The 15,127-nt window shown below is 47.8% G+C and overlaps 1 protein-coding gene and 1 non-coding gene across 2 annotated transcripts in view; both read left to right on the top strand.

Annotated features, from left to right (window-relative positions):
• LOC145360085 (immunoglobulin superfamily member 21-like) overlaps positions 1-15,127 on the top strand; it is a 299,512-nt gene that overhangs the window by 278,892 nt on the left and 5,493 nt on the right. The window contains exon 7 of the mRNA XM_080215033.1: positions 5,489-5,574. Coding sequence (XP_080071159.1) covers positions 5,489-5,574 — 86 coding nt within the window. The remainder of the gene's footprint in view (positions 1-5,488; positions 5,575-15,127) is intronic.
• On the top strand, positions 3,446-3,638 carry LOC145360346 (U2 spliceosomal RNA). Its single transcript, XR_013889705.1, has one exon. It is a non-coding gene; the product is annotated as a U2 spliceosomal RNA (small nuclear RNA).

Genomic DNA, 15,127 nt, shown 5'->3' with positions numbered 1-15,127 from the left:
AACCTGTTTAATCTTTCCTCGTGTCTCTCCACACCTGGGATCACCCGAGTAAACCTGGACTGCCTCCAATGATAATGTATCCTCCCTTAAGTAAGGGGGCCACACCAGCACATTGTAGTCTAAATGTGGCCTCATTAGTACCTCGTACAATTGCAGCAATACCTCTTTACTTTAACACTCCAGCCCCCTTGAAATAAAAGCCAACGTTCCATTTGCCTTCCCTATTACCGTCTGCACTGTGGCTTTCCTGAACAAGGACCCCCCCCTCCTCCCCCACCAACTCCCACCTCCAGAACCATCAGTTAAAGGTTCTGTGACGGAGAGCAGCTCTAACTAATCACAGCCACGCCGCTACACTTTGGAAAGCCCCGTTGTGGCCAATCAGCAGCCAGTGTTATGTTGGGCAGGCACCAAGAATTATCACAGAACCGTAGAATCTCGACAGTGCAGAAGGAGGCCATTCAGCCCATCGGTTCTTCGCCAATCGTAATCCCACCCAGGTTCTATTCCCATAACCCCACATACTTACCCCAACCATTCGCCTGACACTAAGGTGCAGTTGAGCATGGCCAATCAACCTAACCCACACATCTTTGGACTTGTGGGAGGAAACCCACGCAGACACGGGGAGAATGTGCAAACTCCACACAGACAGTGGTCCTAGGCTGGAATTGAACCCCGGTCCCTGGCGCTGTGAGGCAGCAATGCTAACTACTGTGCCACCGTGCCGCAGGCCTCACACCTGTAGTGTCAGCTACTGGCATCCAAGATGTTGCTGAGTAAACAAACACAGAGGGAGAGAGAAGAAAACTCTGCCTTGGAAATTCCAGTCTGCATGCTTACTCCCTCTGCCACTGCCGCTGTAGCTTAACCTCTGACAGAAGGTTTTGTTGACTACCGGGACATCAATGACGATTCCACGAGACCCCTGGTCATTCTGAGAGGGCGGCTTCCCAAGGTAACAACCAAATGGCTGCACAAATGAACCACCTTGTCTCGAATCCTGAGCTCCAGTCTGTTGATGAGATGTTGTGAATTCAGCAAACCATCTGCCGTTTCTTGGAAGTTTGAGCTTTTAAATTTTGAACTAATCTTCACTTCGCTTCACATGTATTCATGTTAAAAGAAACAATCTTCTCAGTCTTTGATTTTTTTAAGTATTTTTTCACGCTTCATGCAGCTTTGGAAGAGTGTTGTTCCATGATACCAGTAGGCCAGCGCCTAGTGGTATTATCACTAGACTATTTATCCAGAAACTCAGCTAATGTTCTGGGGACCCAGGATCAAACCCCACCGCGGCAGATGGTGGAATTTGAATTCAATGAAAAATATCTGGAATTAAGAATCTACTTAATCGAAACTATTGTCGATTGTCGGAAAAATCCATCCGGTTCACTGATGTCCTTTAGGGAAGGAAATCTGCCGCCCTTCCCTGGTCTGGCCAACATGCGACTCCAGAGCCACAGCAATACGGGTGACTCACAACTGTCCTTGAGCAATTAAGGATGGGCAATAAATGCTGGCCCAGCCAGCGATCCCCATGTCCCATGAATTAATAAACAAAAAGTTCACCACCATCATTGTTCAACATTAGGATGGAACCAGTCTCCATAAGCCATCAGACTTCAGGTTTTGTACAAATGGTAATTTGCATCCCACCCCCACCATATTTACATTGGAACCTCAGAGCAGGAGGGGGCCATTCAGCCCCTCGAGCTTGCTCCAGCCTAACCCTAACCCAAATACCAGAGTCTGACTCAGCAACAAACACAAAACCTCCCCAACCAGGAAACCCCCACCCAAAAAAAAACTCTCCAACATACACACCACCCCGACGTCCACTCCGACCCCCGGAAACACACCTAATACCCCCTCCCCCTAACACACGCCACCTCGACAACCACCTAAAGTACGGCAGAAGCAGACCATCACCTGATTTTCTTCTTCCCTCCCCCACTCCCACTTTTCTTCCGCCGCACGAGGGTACCCCCCCCCCCCCACCCCGCCCCCCCCCCCCCCCCCCCCCATTCACCACCCACACAGGAACCAGCTAACAGGAGTGATAACATGAAGGAAAACGAAAAAGGCGAGGAGACAAGAAGCCACAATATTAGGGCAAGGGTTGGACGTGGGCCGAAAGAGAAGTGGCAGAGCACAAAGAAAAGGGGGCATGTCCTCTCTCTGTCTGACCCCATAAACCTAAACCCTAACTGGATCAGGGCTGATTTTTTTACCTCAGCATCATCTCCCTGCACTATCCCAAAGTCACGATGACTAAAACCTCCCACAACCCCCAATCAGAGGGAAGGAGAGGGGAGAGGAATGAAGGAAGAAATCTGAGCGATGAAGAAAGGCAATGATAATTAGTTTTAAGATTGAGTTGGTGCCCCCACCCCTCCTTCTATCAGTGCCAGCTTATTCCTCTGACTGGCACACAGTAATTCCCTTCCAACACAGCAAGCACATCACTTTTAATTGCTCCAAACCCTTACGGTTTTCTCCCGCGAATTAATGATTTCTGTGGAGACACAGGTTGGAACGTTCTGGAGAGTTTCCGACCTGCATAAGAGCTGCTCAGTCAGCAGTGCGAGCATCCTGCAGTGATTGGCCTCAGTGATCAAGAGAGCCCCGGAATTAAGTATCAGTCTGTCAGCGGCGCCACAGACAAGTCTTTAGAGCGCTCTCAATTTGATGGGGCTGGTGTACAAAGTGGATTTGTCCGCAGTCACATGCAATCTGAGATGAAGGAGCCAACATGGGAGGAATTTGCATAGCTCCCAGTTCCTTGCAGTGGGATTGACGGTAATTGGACTTTCTGCCCACCAGCGTTCGCCTTTTTCAGTACATGCATGTGTCGTTCAGCTTTTGGTACAAACAGCACTTAAACCCAGAGTAATCAATTTCCAAGCTTTAATAACTTGTGCACAAGTGAGAATACATTGCAGCACCCAGCATCGCAGAATGTTCTGCTGATCCACACAGGAAATTGAGCAGTTATAGTTAATATGGACGCACTTTGGTCTGCCTGAAACCTGCTGATCTTCCAGCAGAAAGAACTGTCCTCGACCGAGTGTTGCAGACTGGCACATCCCAAGGTCCAGGGCTACGTGCTGAGGGACGCGCTGAAGCTTGGGGCAGCCGCTGCAAAGACACAATGGGGAAAGGCCACACTTTTAACGGAGGCAGACTGAGAGCCCGGGAACTGCAGAACACCCTCGGCCTGCGTAACTGTGTGCCAATCTGAGCAATAACGGCACACAGTAAATTTTGAGGCATGTTTGTAGTTTTAAGTTTTGGAATGTAATGACTGTAATTTTGTTAAGGACTGTAAAAATGTTTTTTGTGCACTGTTTGCAATTTTTAGACGTGTAGGTTTGCAATGGTATAATTGAGATTTTTTATGAATCAAGTATATTTTTGAAATAAAAAAAAATTACAGCAAATGATCGCTTCTCGGCCTGTTGGCTAAGATCAAGTGTAGTATCGACATGCTGGTTGAAGTCATTAGGTTACATTTCAGCTCCATTTGAAGCAATTTTTAAAAGCAGCATCTCGGCCTTTTGGCTAAGATGCAAATGAGATCAAGCCTTGGAGGAGGAGCTGTGCCTGCTCCAATCAGCTTGGATCAAATAGATCAAGGCCAGGACAGGAAGTGACCATCCTATCTGGTCAGCTTGGATCGGGAATGTCTCGACTTGTTGAGACTTTGAATAGGAATTTTGATTGGATTGAATTGGATAAAAATAAAACAAAAACTACAGCAAATGAGAAAGGAGTAATTTTTCTAATTCTTCATTTGCATACAATCATAGCACAACCTTTTGCCCTTTCTCACCTAATAGAAAGCTGTCTGCTGCCAATCCTTCATTAGCATCATATGTCCCCATTTGTTGCTATTTAGTAATTGTCATGGTAACTTGTTCTTTGTTTTTATTCTAGTCTTGGAACGTGGTGTTTATGGAACATGGTTTTTAGATGTAGTCACTTACCTTGAGTACGTGAGCGTTGACCTTACTGAAGGCCTGACTGAAGGCCGTGTTTGGCTAATAGTCATTTTCCGTTAATTGACAGGGTTATTTTGACAATTATGGAACTTTAGTTTTCACAACTGTTTGTAACGTAACTTCCACACATGCTTCCCAATCCTGGGGTGGTCAAATTCAATCCAGCATCTCTGAGTTTCCAGCCTCAATTCATTAGAATTTACTTTAAAAATAATAGACGTCTCGGCTACACACGCCATATCAACACGTGCCTGGTGAATCGCAAATTGCCACAAGTTACTGAGTGACTTCTGCTGCTCCGGTAGCTTTGTGCAAAAGACCTCTTAACCTGGCTGTGAGTCTCAGGGAGTTGCTGCAATTGTACATGAGTTGCCCGTTAAACTCACCGTGGAGAGTTAAATCCGACAATTGACAGCAAAAACATCCTTTCAAAGCACGGCTGGGATTCTCCGGCCGTTCACGCTCCATCACTTCGGCCAGTGAGAATGGAGAACTTAATACCATCTCCATTCGTTGCAGCGAGACTGGAGAACCCCAGCCACGGGGCAATGTCAGAGAATTCTGGCCTTGGTGATTGTTGATGATTGCCAATCAACCACTCTTGCCCAGAAAGGGAACAATTAAATTTGCAAATCGCTGTTGCAGTTAAATAAAAATTAAGATTTACAAGAATGATTCCATGATTTAACACCGCTGTCTCACAGCACCAGGGACCCAGATTTGATTCCAGCTTTGGATCACTGTCTGTGTGGATTCTGCATAGTCTCCTTGTGTTTACATGGGTTTCCTCAGGGTGCTCCGGTTTCCTTCCACACTCCAAAGATGTGCAGATTAGGTGAATTGGCCATGCCAAATTCTCCCTCAGTGTACCCGAACAGGCGCAGGAGTGTGGCAACTAGGGGATTTTCACACTAACTTCATTACAGTGTGAACGTAAGCCTACTAACGTTCATTAGCTTGAAAATAAACTTTAAAAAAATGCGTGGGGTTACGGGGATAGGATGGGGAAGAGGGCCTGGGTAAGATACTCTGAGAGTCAGTGCAGATTCGATGGGCTGAAAGGCGTCTTCTGCATGGTAGGGATTTTATGATTCAGTTATGAGAATAGATTGGGACTCTTCCCCTTAGAGAGAAGAAAGCTAAGAGGAGTAAAAACAGAAGATGCTGGGTAAACTCAGTGGCTCTGGCAGCAGTAGTGGAGAGAGGTTCAGAGCTAATGTTACGGGTCCGGCAGCTCTGTGAGAGAATATTTTATTGTAAGCTATTGTACGAACAAATTTAGCAAATCGGCTAAACCCGCAAGGATGTCAACTTTGCTCCTGGGCCAGTGTTCAGCTCGATGAGGGTGCAGAGCAGAGAGTCAGGCGCGGTGGTCAGCTGGCAGTGCTCTGTCCCCGCACGGGGAGAGACATCCTGTATGAATGCAGTCGATGCAGAGAATATTCGAACAATAATATTAAAACTGTGGTCTTTTGTGTCCACAGCCTCGCCCAGAGGTCCACGCATCGACGTGTCGCCAACACGTGTTCGAGTTGGTGACACAGTTAAAATCGTCGTCCTGGGATTTCAGGTAAGCACGTTCTTTCATTGCTGCGGGACTGTTGAAATGTGAATTGCTCGCAACCACTGCTCAGAGTGAAAATACCCCCCACACACTGATATCTGACTGTGAAACGCTGTTGGAAATGTTGCCATGTTTGGAGTGCAATACAAAAATGAGTAGTTCATAGGTCATACAATCCTACAGTGCAGAAGGAGGCCATTCGGCCCATCGAGTCTGCACCGCCAACAATCCCACCCAGACCCTATCCCCATAACCCCACACAGTTGCCCTGCTAGTTCCCCTGACACTAAGGAGAAATTCTATTCCATCCTTTTCTCCATTAATGACAGGCATGTCAGTATATTCTATTGAACCCACTATTTTTAAGAGGATTTGCCACTTTAATCACTGATTTCCAACTCCATTAATCATAGAATCTCAGATCCCTACTGAAGGCCATTCTGCCCGTTGGGCCTGCATCGAAACAATCTCACCCAGGCCAATCCACCTAACCCGCACATCTTTGTGAGTGTGGGAGGAAACCGGAGCACCCGGAGGAAACCCACACAGACACAGGGAGGGCGTGCAGACTCCACACAGACAGTCACAGAAGGAATTTAACCCGGATCCCCGGTGCGGTGAGGCAGCATTGCTAACCACTGTGCCTCTGTGTTGAGTAGGTGCTGTTGTAATGTTGGTCACACAGGGCTAAACAATTATTTGTATCCATGTTAAAAGCAAATTACTGCAGAAGCTGGAACCTGAAAGCAAAACAGAAAAGGCTGGAAAATCTCAGCCGGTCTGACAGCATCTGTGGGGAGAGAACACAGCTAACGTTTCCAGTCTAGTCGACCCTTGTATCCATGTGTTTACCTGTAGTTACAGAGCAGCACGGTGGCACAGTGGTTAGCACTGCTGTCTCACAGCTCTAGGGATCAATTCTGGCCTTGGGTTTCCGTCTGTGTGGAGTCTGCACATTCTCCTCGTGTCTGTGTGGGTTTCCTCCAGGTGCTCCGGTTTCCCCCAACAGCCCAAAGATTTGCAGGTTAGGTTCATTGGCCTCTTAGTGTCAGAGGGACTAGTAGGGTAACTACATGGGGTTATGGAGATAGGGCCTGGGTGAGATTGTTTGGATGCAGGCTCGATGGGCTGAATGGCCTTCAGTAGGGATCTGTGATTCTATGATGAATGGAGTTGGAGATCAGTGATTAAAGTGGCAAATCCCCTTAAAAATGGCAGTTTCAATAGAATATACTGGCATGCCTGTCATTAACGGAGAAGAAGGTGGAATGGAATAGTTTAAGAAATAAAATAGTTGAAGTGATGGCTGGCCATGTGAACTGTCACTAAAGGCAATAATTTCATCACCTTTGAAAAGCCCTTTGTGACTGTGAGAGAGATATTAAAGTAAATGGTGAGTTGGATCGAGAATCTCTCTCTCCGTCTCATAGAAATGGCCTTAATAAGTCAGTCCTGTCACTCGGGTGAACTACACTTCTCTGTACAACCTTGGAATGTATAATTGGCCGTAACTATTCTCCAGAGGAGAGTCTGGGAGATGGAGGTACGGCAGATGGCCGGTCCCAGTGCTGCAGAGGGAGGTAAAGGAGCCAAAAGTTTCAGTGTCCGCGGAAGAGATGTCAAGGATGTAGAAGCGAGAGGAAATAATTTCCATGATATTAAACTAATGGCAGGAAAGTATGAATTTAAACCAACCACCAGGCAATCCACATTAGATTAGACACTGTTTCCCGTCTGTCTGTAAATGTGTACAGTGTAACAGGGCTGATAGTGAATGATGATATTTAATCCTTCAGGAGATCTGGCTGATTATTGCAGCCTCTCCTCCACCTTCTAAATTCCCAATTTGATCACCCAGTGGTTTTACCTCCGATCGTCGCGAGTCCTATCTGACATGTGCTTCCTCCTCTCTCACTTTGCATTCTATTGAAAGCAAGACTTGTCGCACAGTTTCCTGTACCCCAACTCAATCTGCTGCAAGAGCCAATACCGGAGGATCTTTTACCTCATGAGGTTGCACTAGCTGGCATGGTGGCCATCCTGGCATGGTGGCCATCCTGGCTTTGCAGCCACTCTGGCCTGGCTGTCATTCTGGCCTGGTGGTCATTCTGCCTGGTGGTCATTCTGGCCTGGTGGTCATCCTGACCTGGTGGTCATTCTGGCCTGGTGGTCGTTCTGCCTGGTGGTCATTCTGGCCTGGTGGTCATCCTGGCCTGGTGGTCATTCTGGCCTGGTGGTCATTCTGGTCTGGTGGTCATCCTGGCCTGGTGGTCATTCTGGCCTGGTGGTCATTCTGCCTGGTGGTCATTCTGGCCTGGTGGTCATTCTGCCTGGTGGTCATCCTGGCCTGGTGGTCATTCTGCCTGGTGGTCATCCTGGCCTGGTGGTCATTCTGCCTGGTGGTCATTCTGGCCTGGTGGTCATTCTGCCTGGTGGTCATTCTGCCTGGTGGTCATCCTGGCCTGGTGGTCATTCTGCCTGGTGGTCATCCTGGCCTGGTGGTCATTCTGCCTGGTGGCCATCCTTGGGTATCAATAAACAGAAATGAGGAAAATGGAGAGTTGGAGTGAGGGAAGGGAGGTCTGATGGAAAACAAGAGGTCCATGGTCAGACCATCAGCAGCTTCCACCAGGTCAGAGAGCAGGAGGCAGATGAGGTGGGATTTGAGAAGGAACATAGGACAGGGGCATCCCAACATTCTGGAAGTTCCCAGTGATATAAAGATGATCTTGACCATCTATCTGAGGTCAGTGAACTTCTTGAGGTACTGCTGCTAAATGCAACAGATTCCATTGTAGCCATTCCTGCGATAGGGGGCAGCACCATCCCTTCCAGGGGACGTAGCTGATATCAGTGTGCCTAACCTCTGCTAGTTCAACTCTCCTCCCTCCTGTTCAGGAACACCTTGTCCTACAAGAGGGAGAGGGAAGGATGTCAAAGATTTCCAGAGTTTGCCGTAGCTGAGGAGGTATGTGGGAACAGGAAGAGGTGGATATAAGGCTGGCAACATTGGTCCATGTGTGAGGGGCACAGTGTTGGAATGCTAGGTGTGGTTGCTTAATGGGGCATGTATGACATTGAGCAGCGTGAGGTGATGGTGTTGGAGATGTCACATGAAGATGCATTTACTGATCTTGACCATCCAAACAGGATCATCTCACTACCTGCAGCACCTGTTGCCAGGTCCCCGAGGCCAGACACGGTGAATTAATCTACCCTGGCCACCTGCCCTTCTCTGCAGTTGATTCCAGGGACCACCAGTCCCCTGTGGAAATAATTTTTCCCTCCCCCTTTTCACTTCTTCTCCTATGTTATAACAGAAGGCCTGGTAGACCTCTGTCACCCCGCTTCTCCGTTGAATGTGCCGTGTAGACCGTTTTGGTACCCAGAGACGGCAGCATCTTCTGTTTAATGAGAGCACATCACTACACCGAGGTCAGCTCGGGAACCTTCTGAGTCAGGTACTGCCTTTGGCACCGTTATCCAGGGGAATCTTGCAACCAATTTGCGCACATTGTGAGATAGATGGCCAGTTAAATGATGGCTGAGGGGGGCTGTGTTGGCCAGGACACTGGATGATCGATCTCTCTACTCTTCTTCACACGGTGGCCTAGTGGTTAGCACTGCTGCCTCACAGCATCAGGGCCGTGGGTTCGATTCCAGGCTTGGGTCACTATTTGTGCAGAGTCTGCACATTCTCCCCTCCTCCGGCTGCTCCAGTTTTCTCCCACAGTCTGAAAGACGTGCTGGTTAGGTGCTAAATTCTCCCTCAGCGTACCTGAACAGGCAGCAGAGTGTGGCAACTAGGGGATATTCACAGTAACTTCATTGCAGTGTTAATGTAAGCCTACTTGTGATGCTAACAAATAAGAATTTTTCTTTGACTTGTGAGCTGGTTTCTGATCACCTGACCAGGCTGATTGGCCGCCTCAATTTGCTATCTCATCCAACAACTCAGCCCTTGTTCCACAGCAGGATGTCCACGTGGATTACAGGCCCGGACCCCAGAGTGCCTCTCAAATCCTCAACCTCAATCCTTGACTCTGAATCCGAGGTGGGAGTGCCGCTGCTGAACCAATTGCCCTTACCCGCTTTATGCAGTGCCACAATCCCACCCAGGCTCTATTCCCCAATTTACCCCTTCAGGTAGCAGTCTGTATGTCTGACTGACCAACTTGCACTGATAAAGTTTTCAATCCCCTCTCCTCGCAATGATTCCAAATGCTATAAGCAGCGCGCACATGACCATTCTCTGGCAGCAAATATGATGGGTTTTTTTTATTGATTCATGGTTCACGGGCATCGCTGGCTGGGCCAGCATTTATTGCCCATCCCTGGAGAAGGTGGAGGTGAGCTGCCTTCTTGAATCGCTGTAGACCACAGGCTATGGGTTGACCCACAATGCCGTTAGGGAGGGAATTCCAGGATTTTCACCCACCAACTGTGAAGGAACGGTGATATATTTCCATGTCTAGATGGCGAGTGACTTGGAGGGGAACTTGCAGGTGGTGGTGTTCCCATGTATAGGTACAGAACTTGTGATGATTTGTCCAGAACCCAGGCTAGCAATGTGAAGAAAGGACCACGGTGAGGGGTGGGGCAGTTAGAATCATAGAATCCCTACAGTGCAGGAGAAGGCCATTCGGCCCATCGAGCCTGCATCGACTCTCTAACAGAGCATCTTACACAGGCCCTATCCCCATAATCCCATATATTTACGCTGCTAATCCTCCTAACCCACACATCTTGGGACACGGAGAGGCAATTTAGCTTGGCCAATCAATCTAGCCTTTCGGACTGTGGGCAGAAACTGCAGCACCTGGAGGAAACCCAGGCGGACACGGGGGAGAACGTGGCAAACTGCACAGACAGTGACCCACGCCAGGAATTGAACCCCAGTCCCTGGCACTGCGAGGCAGCGGTGCTAACCACTGCGCCACCGCACTTGCCCCCAGTTGCTGCTGAAGGTTATGGAGCTCCACTGCAGAATGAGGCAGGCCCATTCAGCGAGATGAAGCAGCAAATCAAGAAAAACTTTGCATCGTAAAGCAGGAGAGGAACGGGCCTCAAGATAGGAAGAACAAAAGCAGCCCGGCAGAATTTTCAGATACTGGCAGCTTCTGACAAGATAGAAATATTCTCATTGTATTCCGTTCAGTTAACATCCTGACACCTAGCTGTATAATTATCGCAGCTCTGCAGATTACCCCTTCAGGTAGCAGGCAGTGGGAAAACATTTCCATTCCACAAGATCATAAAATATTTGAGCAGGAAAGGTGAGCGGGGGCAGTGGCTGGTTAGGGGTGCTTTGAATATGAATTAGATTCACACACCACGCCGAAGTTTGCAGCACTTGTCAAGCCTGTTTGATTGTGTTATTCACATCCCGCGGAGGTCGATTTTTTTGTTATAGGTAAATTTCAAGTTAAATTAAAAAGGCAGATGCTGCGAAAGCTGCAGTCTCTTGAAGTCATTAGCTCCCCCCCCCACCCCCCCATCTTCATTTTGAATGTTTAATAACAGTAAGCAAACTGAAATGGATGAATGGGAAAATGCGGATCAAATTATTCGCTAGACAAAGGCACGGAATCCTGTTCAAGTGAAATGATCTGATTTTACCTGGTGTCGGATGCACCTGACAGGAAGCCTGAATTCACAACGACGCCTGCCACATATTAGAACGCTCCACTTACTGCCTCAGACATCAATTTGGAAATGAAGAATACACCTCAGGAGGTAAAGTAAGCGACAGGAATAAGAGCAACTTTGATAGAGCCGGCTGTCAAACTGCTCACACACCCAGGCAGTGCAAAGGGGGGGTGGCCTTCCCGTGTATAGGTACAGACCTTGCGATGATTTGTCCAGAACCCAGGCTAGCAGGATCTCTGGATGGGCCACGCTGAGGGGGGCGGGGAGGGGGGGAGCTCATAGAATTCCTACAGCGCAGGGGGAGGCTGAACATTTTAAATTAATGGCCCCATCCTGAGTGTGGTTAGTCAATGTTCTCTGAATCACCCCGCCCCCCTCAACAACCTCCCATATTTGAAAGGCATTTGGAGACTCAGTTTCCCCCTGTTGTAAATGATGTGGAGATGCCAGTGTTGGACTGGGGGTGGGAGGTGGGCACAGTAAGAAGCATCACAACAACACCAGGTTAAAGTCCAACAGGCTTATTTGAGATCACGAGCTTTTGGAGCGCTGCCCCTTCATCAGGTGAGTGATGAAGGAGCAGCGCTCCGAAAGCTCATCATTCCAAATAAACCTTTTGGACTTTAACCTGGTGTTGTGAGATTTCGTACTGGGCCTGTTATAAACGGTGCTTAGATATTTCAGGGTCGGATTGGTGGCTGGTGGCAACATTTGGGATGGGTGCATCCATTTGATACAAAGTAAACTTTATTTATTAGTCACCAGTGAGGCTTACATTAACACCGCAATGAAGTTATACAGGAAACACTGCAGCCACACAGTCCACAGCATGAATGGTTAGCACCACTGCCTCACAGCGCTAGGGACCCGGGTTCGATTCCCGACTCAGGCCACTGTCTGTGTGGCATTTCCAGATTCTCCCCATCTCTGTGTGGGTTTCCTCCGGGTGCTCCGGTTTCCTCCTACAGCCTGAAAGACATGCTGGTTAGGGTGCATTGACCCGAACAGGCGCCGGAGTGTGGCACAAGGGAATTTCACAGTAACTTCATTGCAGTGTTAATGTAAGCCTTATTTGTGACTAATAAACTTTAAAAATGCTTGGAAACAAACAAGCATTGAGACAACCACCGTAGCTAGGGGATAGAACACCGGGGTAGAATGTGCCTGCAGTTCCTCAAGTCAGGCAACTAAATCTGGCAGACCCTGCTAAGAAGCAGGATAGGGCCTTGGTTAAATGTTTACCCAAGACAGCACTTTGGTCATGGCATCACTGACTCAGTACTGCTCAGGAAGGTCGACCTAAATTAAGCACTCAAGCCTCTAGAGTAGGTCTTAAATCCACAGCTTTCGTGCCCAGAGGCCAGACTGCTCAGACAATAACTTCTATTTATATAGTACCTTCAAAGTGGTACGATGACCCAAGGAGTTTTGTGCGCGCCTCATAAACACAGCTGACATGGAGCCACATAAGAAGATCTTAGGGAGACGAGGAAAAGCTTGGTCAAAGAAGTGGTTTCCAGGAACTTCTTAAGGGAGAGAAAAGTGGAGGAAAGCTTAGGGTGGGATTTTCTGCAGCTGGAGAGCAAAATGAGGAAGTAAACATGCAAAGGTGACCTTATCGGTGAATGACACAATGAGAGTAGTGAAATGAGGTGGCAACATCAAGGGGTGACTGTTAATCTGGGTGGGGTGTTACTATTGGAGGGAGAGATTAAGGGAAGCTAAGAGGGCATCGAACTCAGAGATGGACTGCAGCAATTCCCCAAAGATCCTTCAATCTTAGCACTTTTCAAACCCAAGATCACTTCCATCTAGAAGGACAAGGACAGCAGATACATGGGAACACCTGCAAGTTCCTCTCCAAGCCACTCACCATCCTGACTTGGAAATATATCGCCATTCCTTCACAGTCGCTGGGTCAAAATCCTGGAATTCCCTCCATGAGGCATTGTGGGTCAACCAAGAGCACATGGACTGTAACGATTCAAGAAGGCAGCTCATCACCACCCTTCTCAAGGGAAACTAGGGATGGGCAATAAATGCTGGCCAGCCAGCGATGCCCATGTCCCACAAATAAATTTTTAGAAATGATTGGTTGGGATGGAGGTTGAAATCGTTAAGGATGAGAGTTTACTCAGTGAGTCACTGGGGCTAACACAGTAGTTACCAGATGTAAGTGCCGCAGTTGTGAGTGTAGCAGCAGCATTGGAGGGCTCTGTTCAGTGGCTATTTTGAGTAAAAGCAGTGGGTAGAGTAAGAAGCCACTGGTGTATATTTTCCTGCCAGCATTCCTGGCATTAAAATTGCACCAATCTGAAAATTCAGGCTGGCCTTTTACCCAGAGCGCTAGGGTGACTTCCAACGGCTTGTCCCCCGTGTGTCCAGGCATTGGCAAGGATCTGCAGCCAGGCACACAATATCATTCCTCGTTCGAGTATTTCTCTGTGGCCAGCTGGCAGCCTGAAATCCAGCCCTCTGTATAAACAGAATGGATTCCAGAGCACCTGAAGTCGACACAAATTGAACAACAAATAAAATATATATAATCCATTCATAAAAGATCTGAAAGCAATGTGACAAAACATTTCAAATTGTCATAACAGGAAAGTGCGGCAGAATTCACATTTTCTCCCAAGATAAAGATTGAAGCATTCTAGGCTGCTTCAGTTCAGTAATGAGAACATTACAGCCATTTGGAGTAGAATTCTTTTCAAACTATATACATCAGTCATGTTGCACTCTGAGTTACTTTGGTATAGTTACACACAGCAAGGGTTAAGCACACGGTCTAAGGGGTTTTGTCTGGTTAGCAGCCCCTCAGTATACAGTGACAGAAAGGCACACAAAGCTGTGGGGGATCTTGAAGGCAGGCAGTGTAGGAACAGTATAGAATAGGAAGACTTGGAGCAACACTTCATGGTAAGCTAAGACAGCAAAATAAGAGGCACGCGTTTGAAAGTACAACAGCTCAAGATACAAATATAAAGAGGAAGCTCTTCATACAGAGAGACATGAACACTTGGACTGTTGTAGCACGCAAATGCTTCCTGGGACATCAAGTACCCATGATGTGGAGATGCTGGTGTTGGACTGGGGCACATCAAGTATCATCATCATTCCCTCTTCAATTTCTCGCTGCTCTTAGAGATGAACCCCTGTGGGTCATTGTGGGCAACCTGTGGCCTGGGGGGGCGCCATATGTGGTCTATCTGAGTTCTGAGTGCACCCCATGAGACATTTAGTTGACCGTTACCCAAGCACAGGTTTCCATCCATGTAGTTTTTTTCCTTACCGAGATGACTGAAGTGATTTGAACATAAAGCAAGGGCACATGAAGTGAGGTGTGTGTTGATTCCTCACAGCATTGACTGTGAGAGCCACACACTCCCTCTGTGTCCAATCAAAGGGTAAATTTTTATTTTTATACTATTTGAACTTGATGACTATTGGATTAATATACGAATGAATAAGCATTTCCTTTAATTTGTTGGGAAACATTAGGTGTGCATTCAATGTATTTAATCTGATTGATGGGGTCACGGTTAGGGAACAAGCCCGATTTCAATCTTGTGGCCCACTGAGATGAAGGACGGCCACTCATGCGACCCACTCACTAGCCCAGGCTGCCCATCAGTGCCGTCGATGCAAATCTGGCCAGAGTGGGAATCTGGATCAGAATTTAATTTGCTACTATGCACATATTAACACAGAGATTGAACTACGGTTGTCGAAGGCCCTCTAGCACAGTGGTTAGCACTGCTGTTTCACAGCTCCAGGATCCTGGGTTCGATTGCCGGCTCGGGGTCACTGTCTGTGTGGAGTTTGCACATTCTCCTCGTGTCTGTGTGGGTTTCCTCCGGGTGCTCCGGTTTCCTCCCACAGTCCAAAGATGTGCAGGTTAGGTTGATTG

The sequence above is a fragment of the Carcharhinus amblyrhynchos genome, chromosome 30, assembly GCF_965287045.1.
Source record: "Carcharhinus amblyrhynchos chromosome 30, sCarAmb.v2.hapA, whole genome shotgun sequence".
In the NCBI taxonomy this organism is placed as follows: domain Eukaryota; kingdom Metazoa; phylum Chordata; class Chondrichthyes; order Carcharhiniformes; family Carcharhinidae; genus Carcharhinus; species Carcharhinus amblyrhynchos.
The sequence above is the reverse complement of the archived record's forward strand: the minus strand, read 5'-3'. Positions and strand labels throughout refer to the sequence as shown.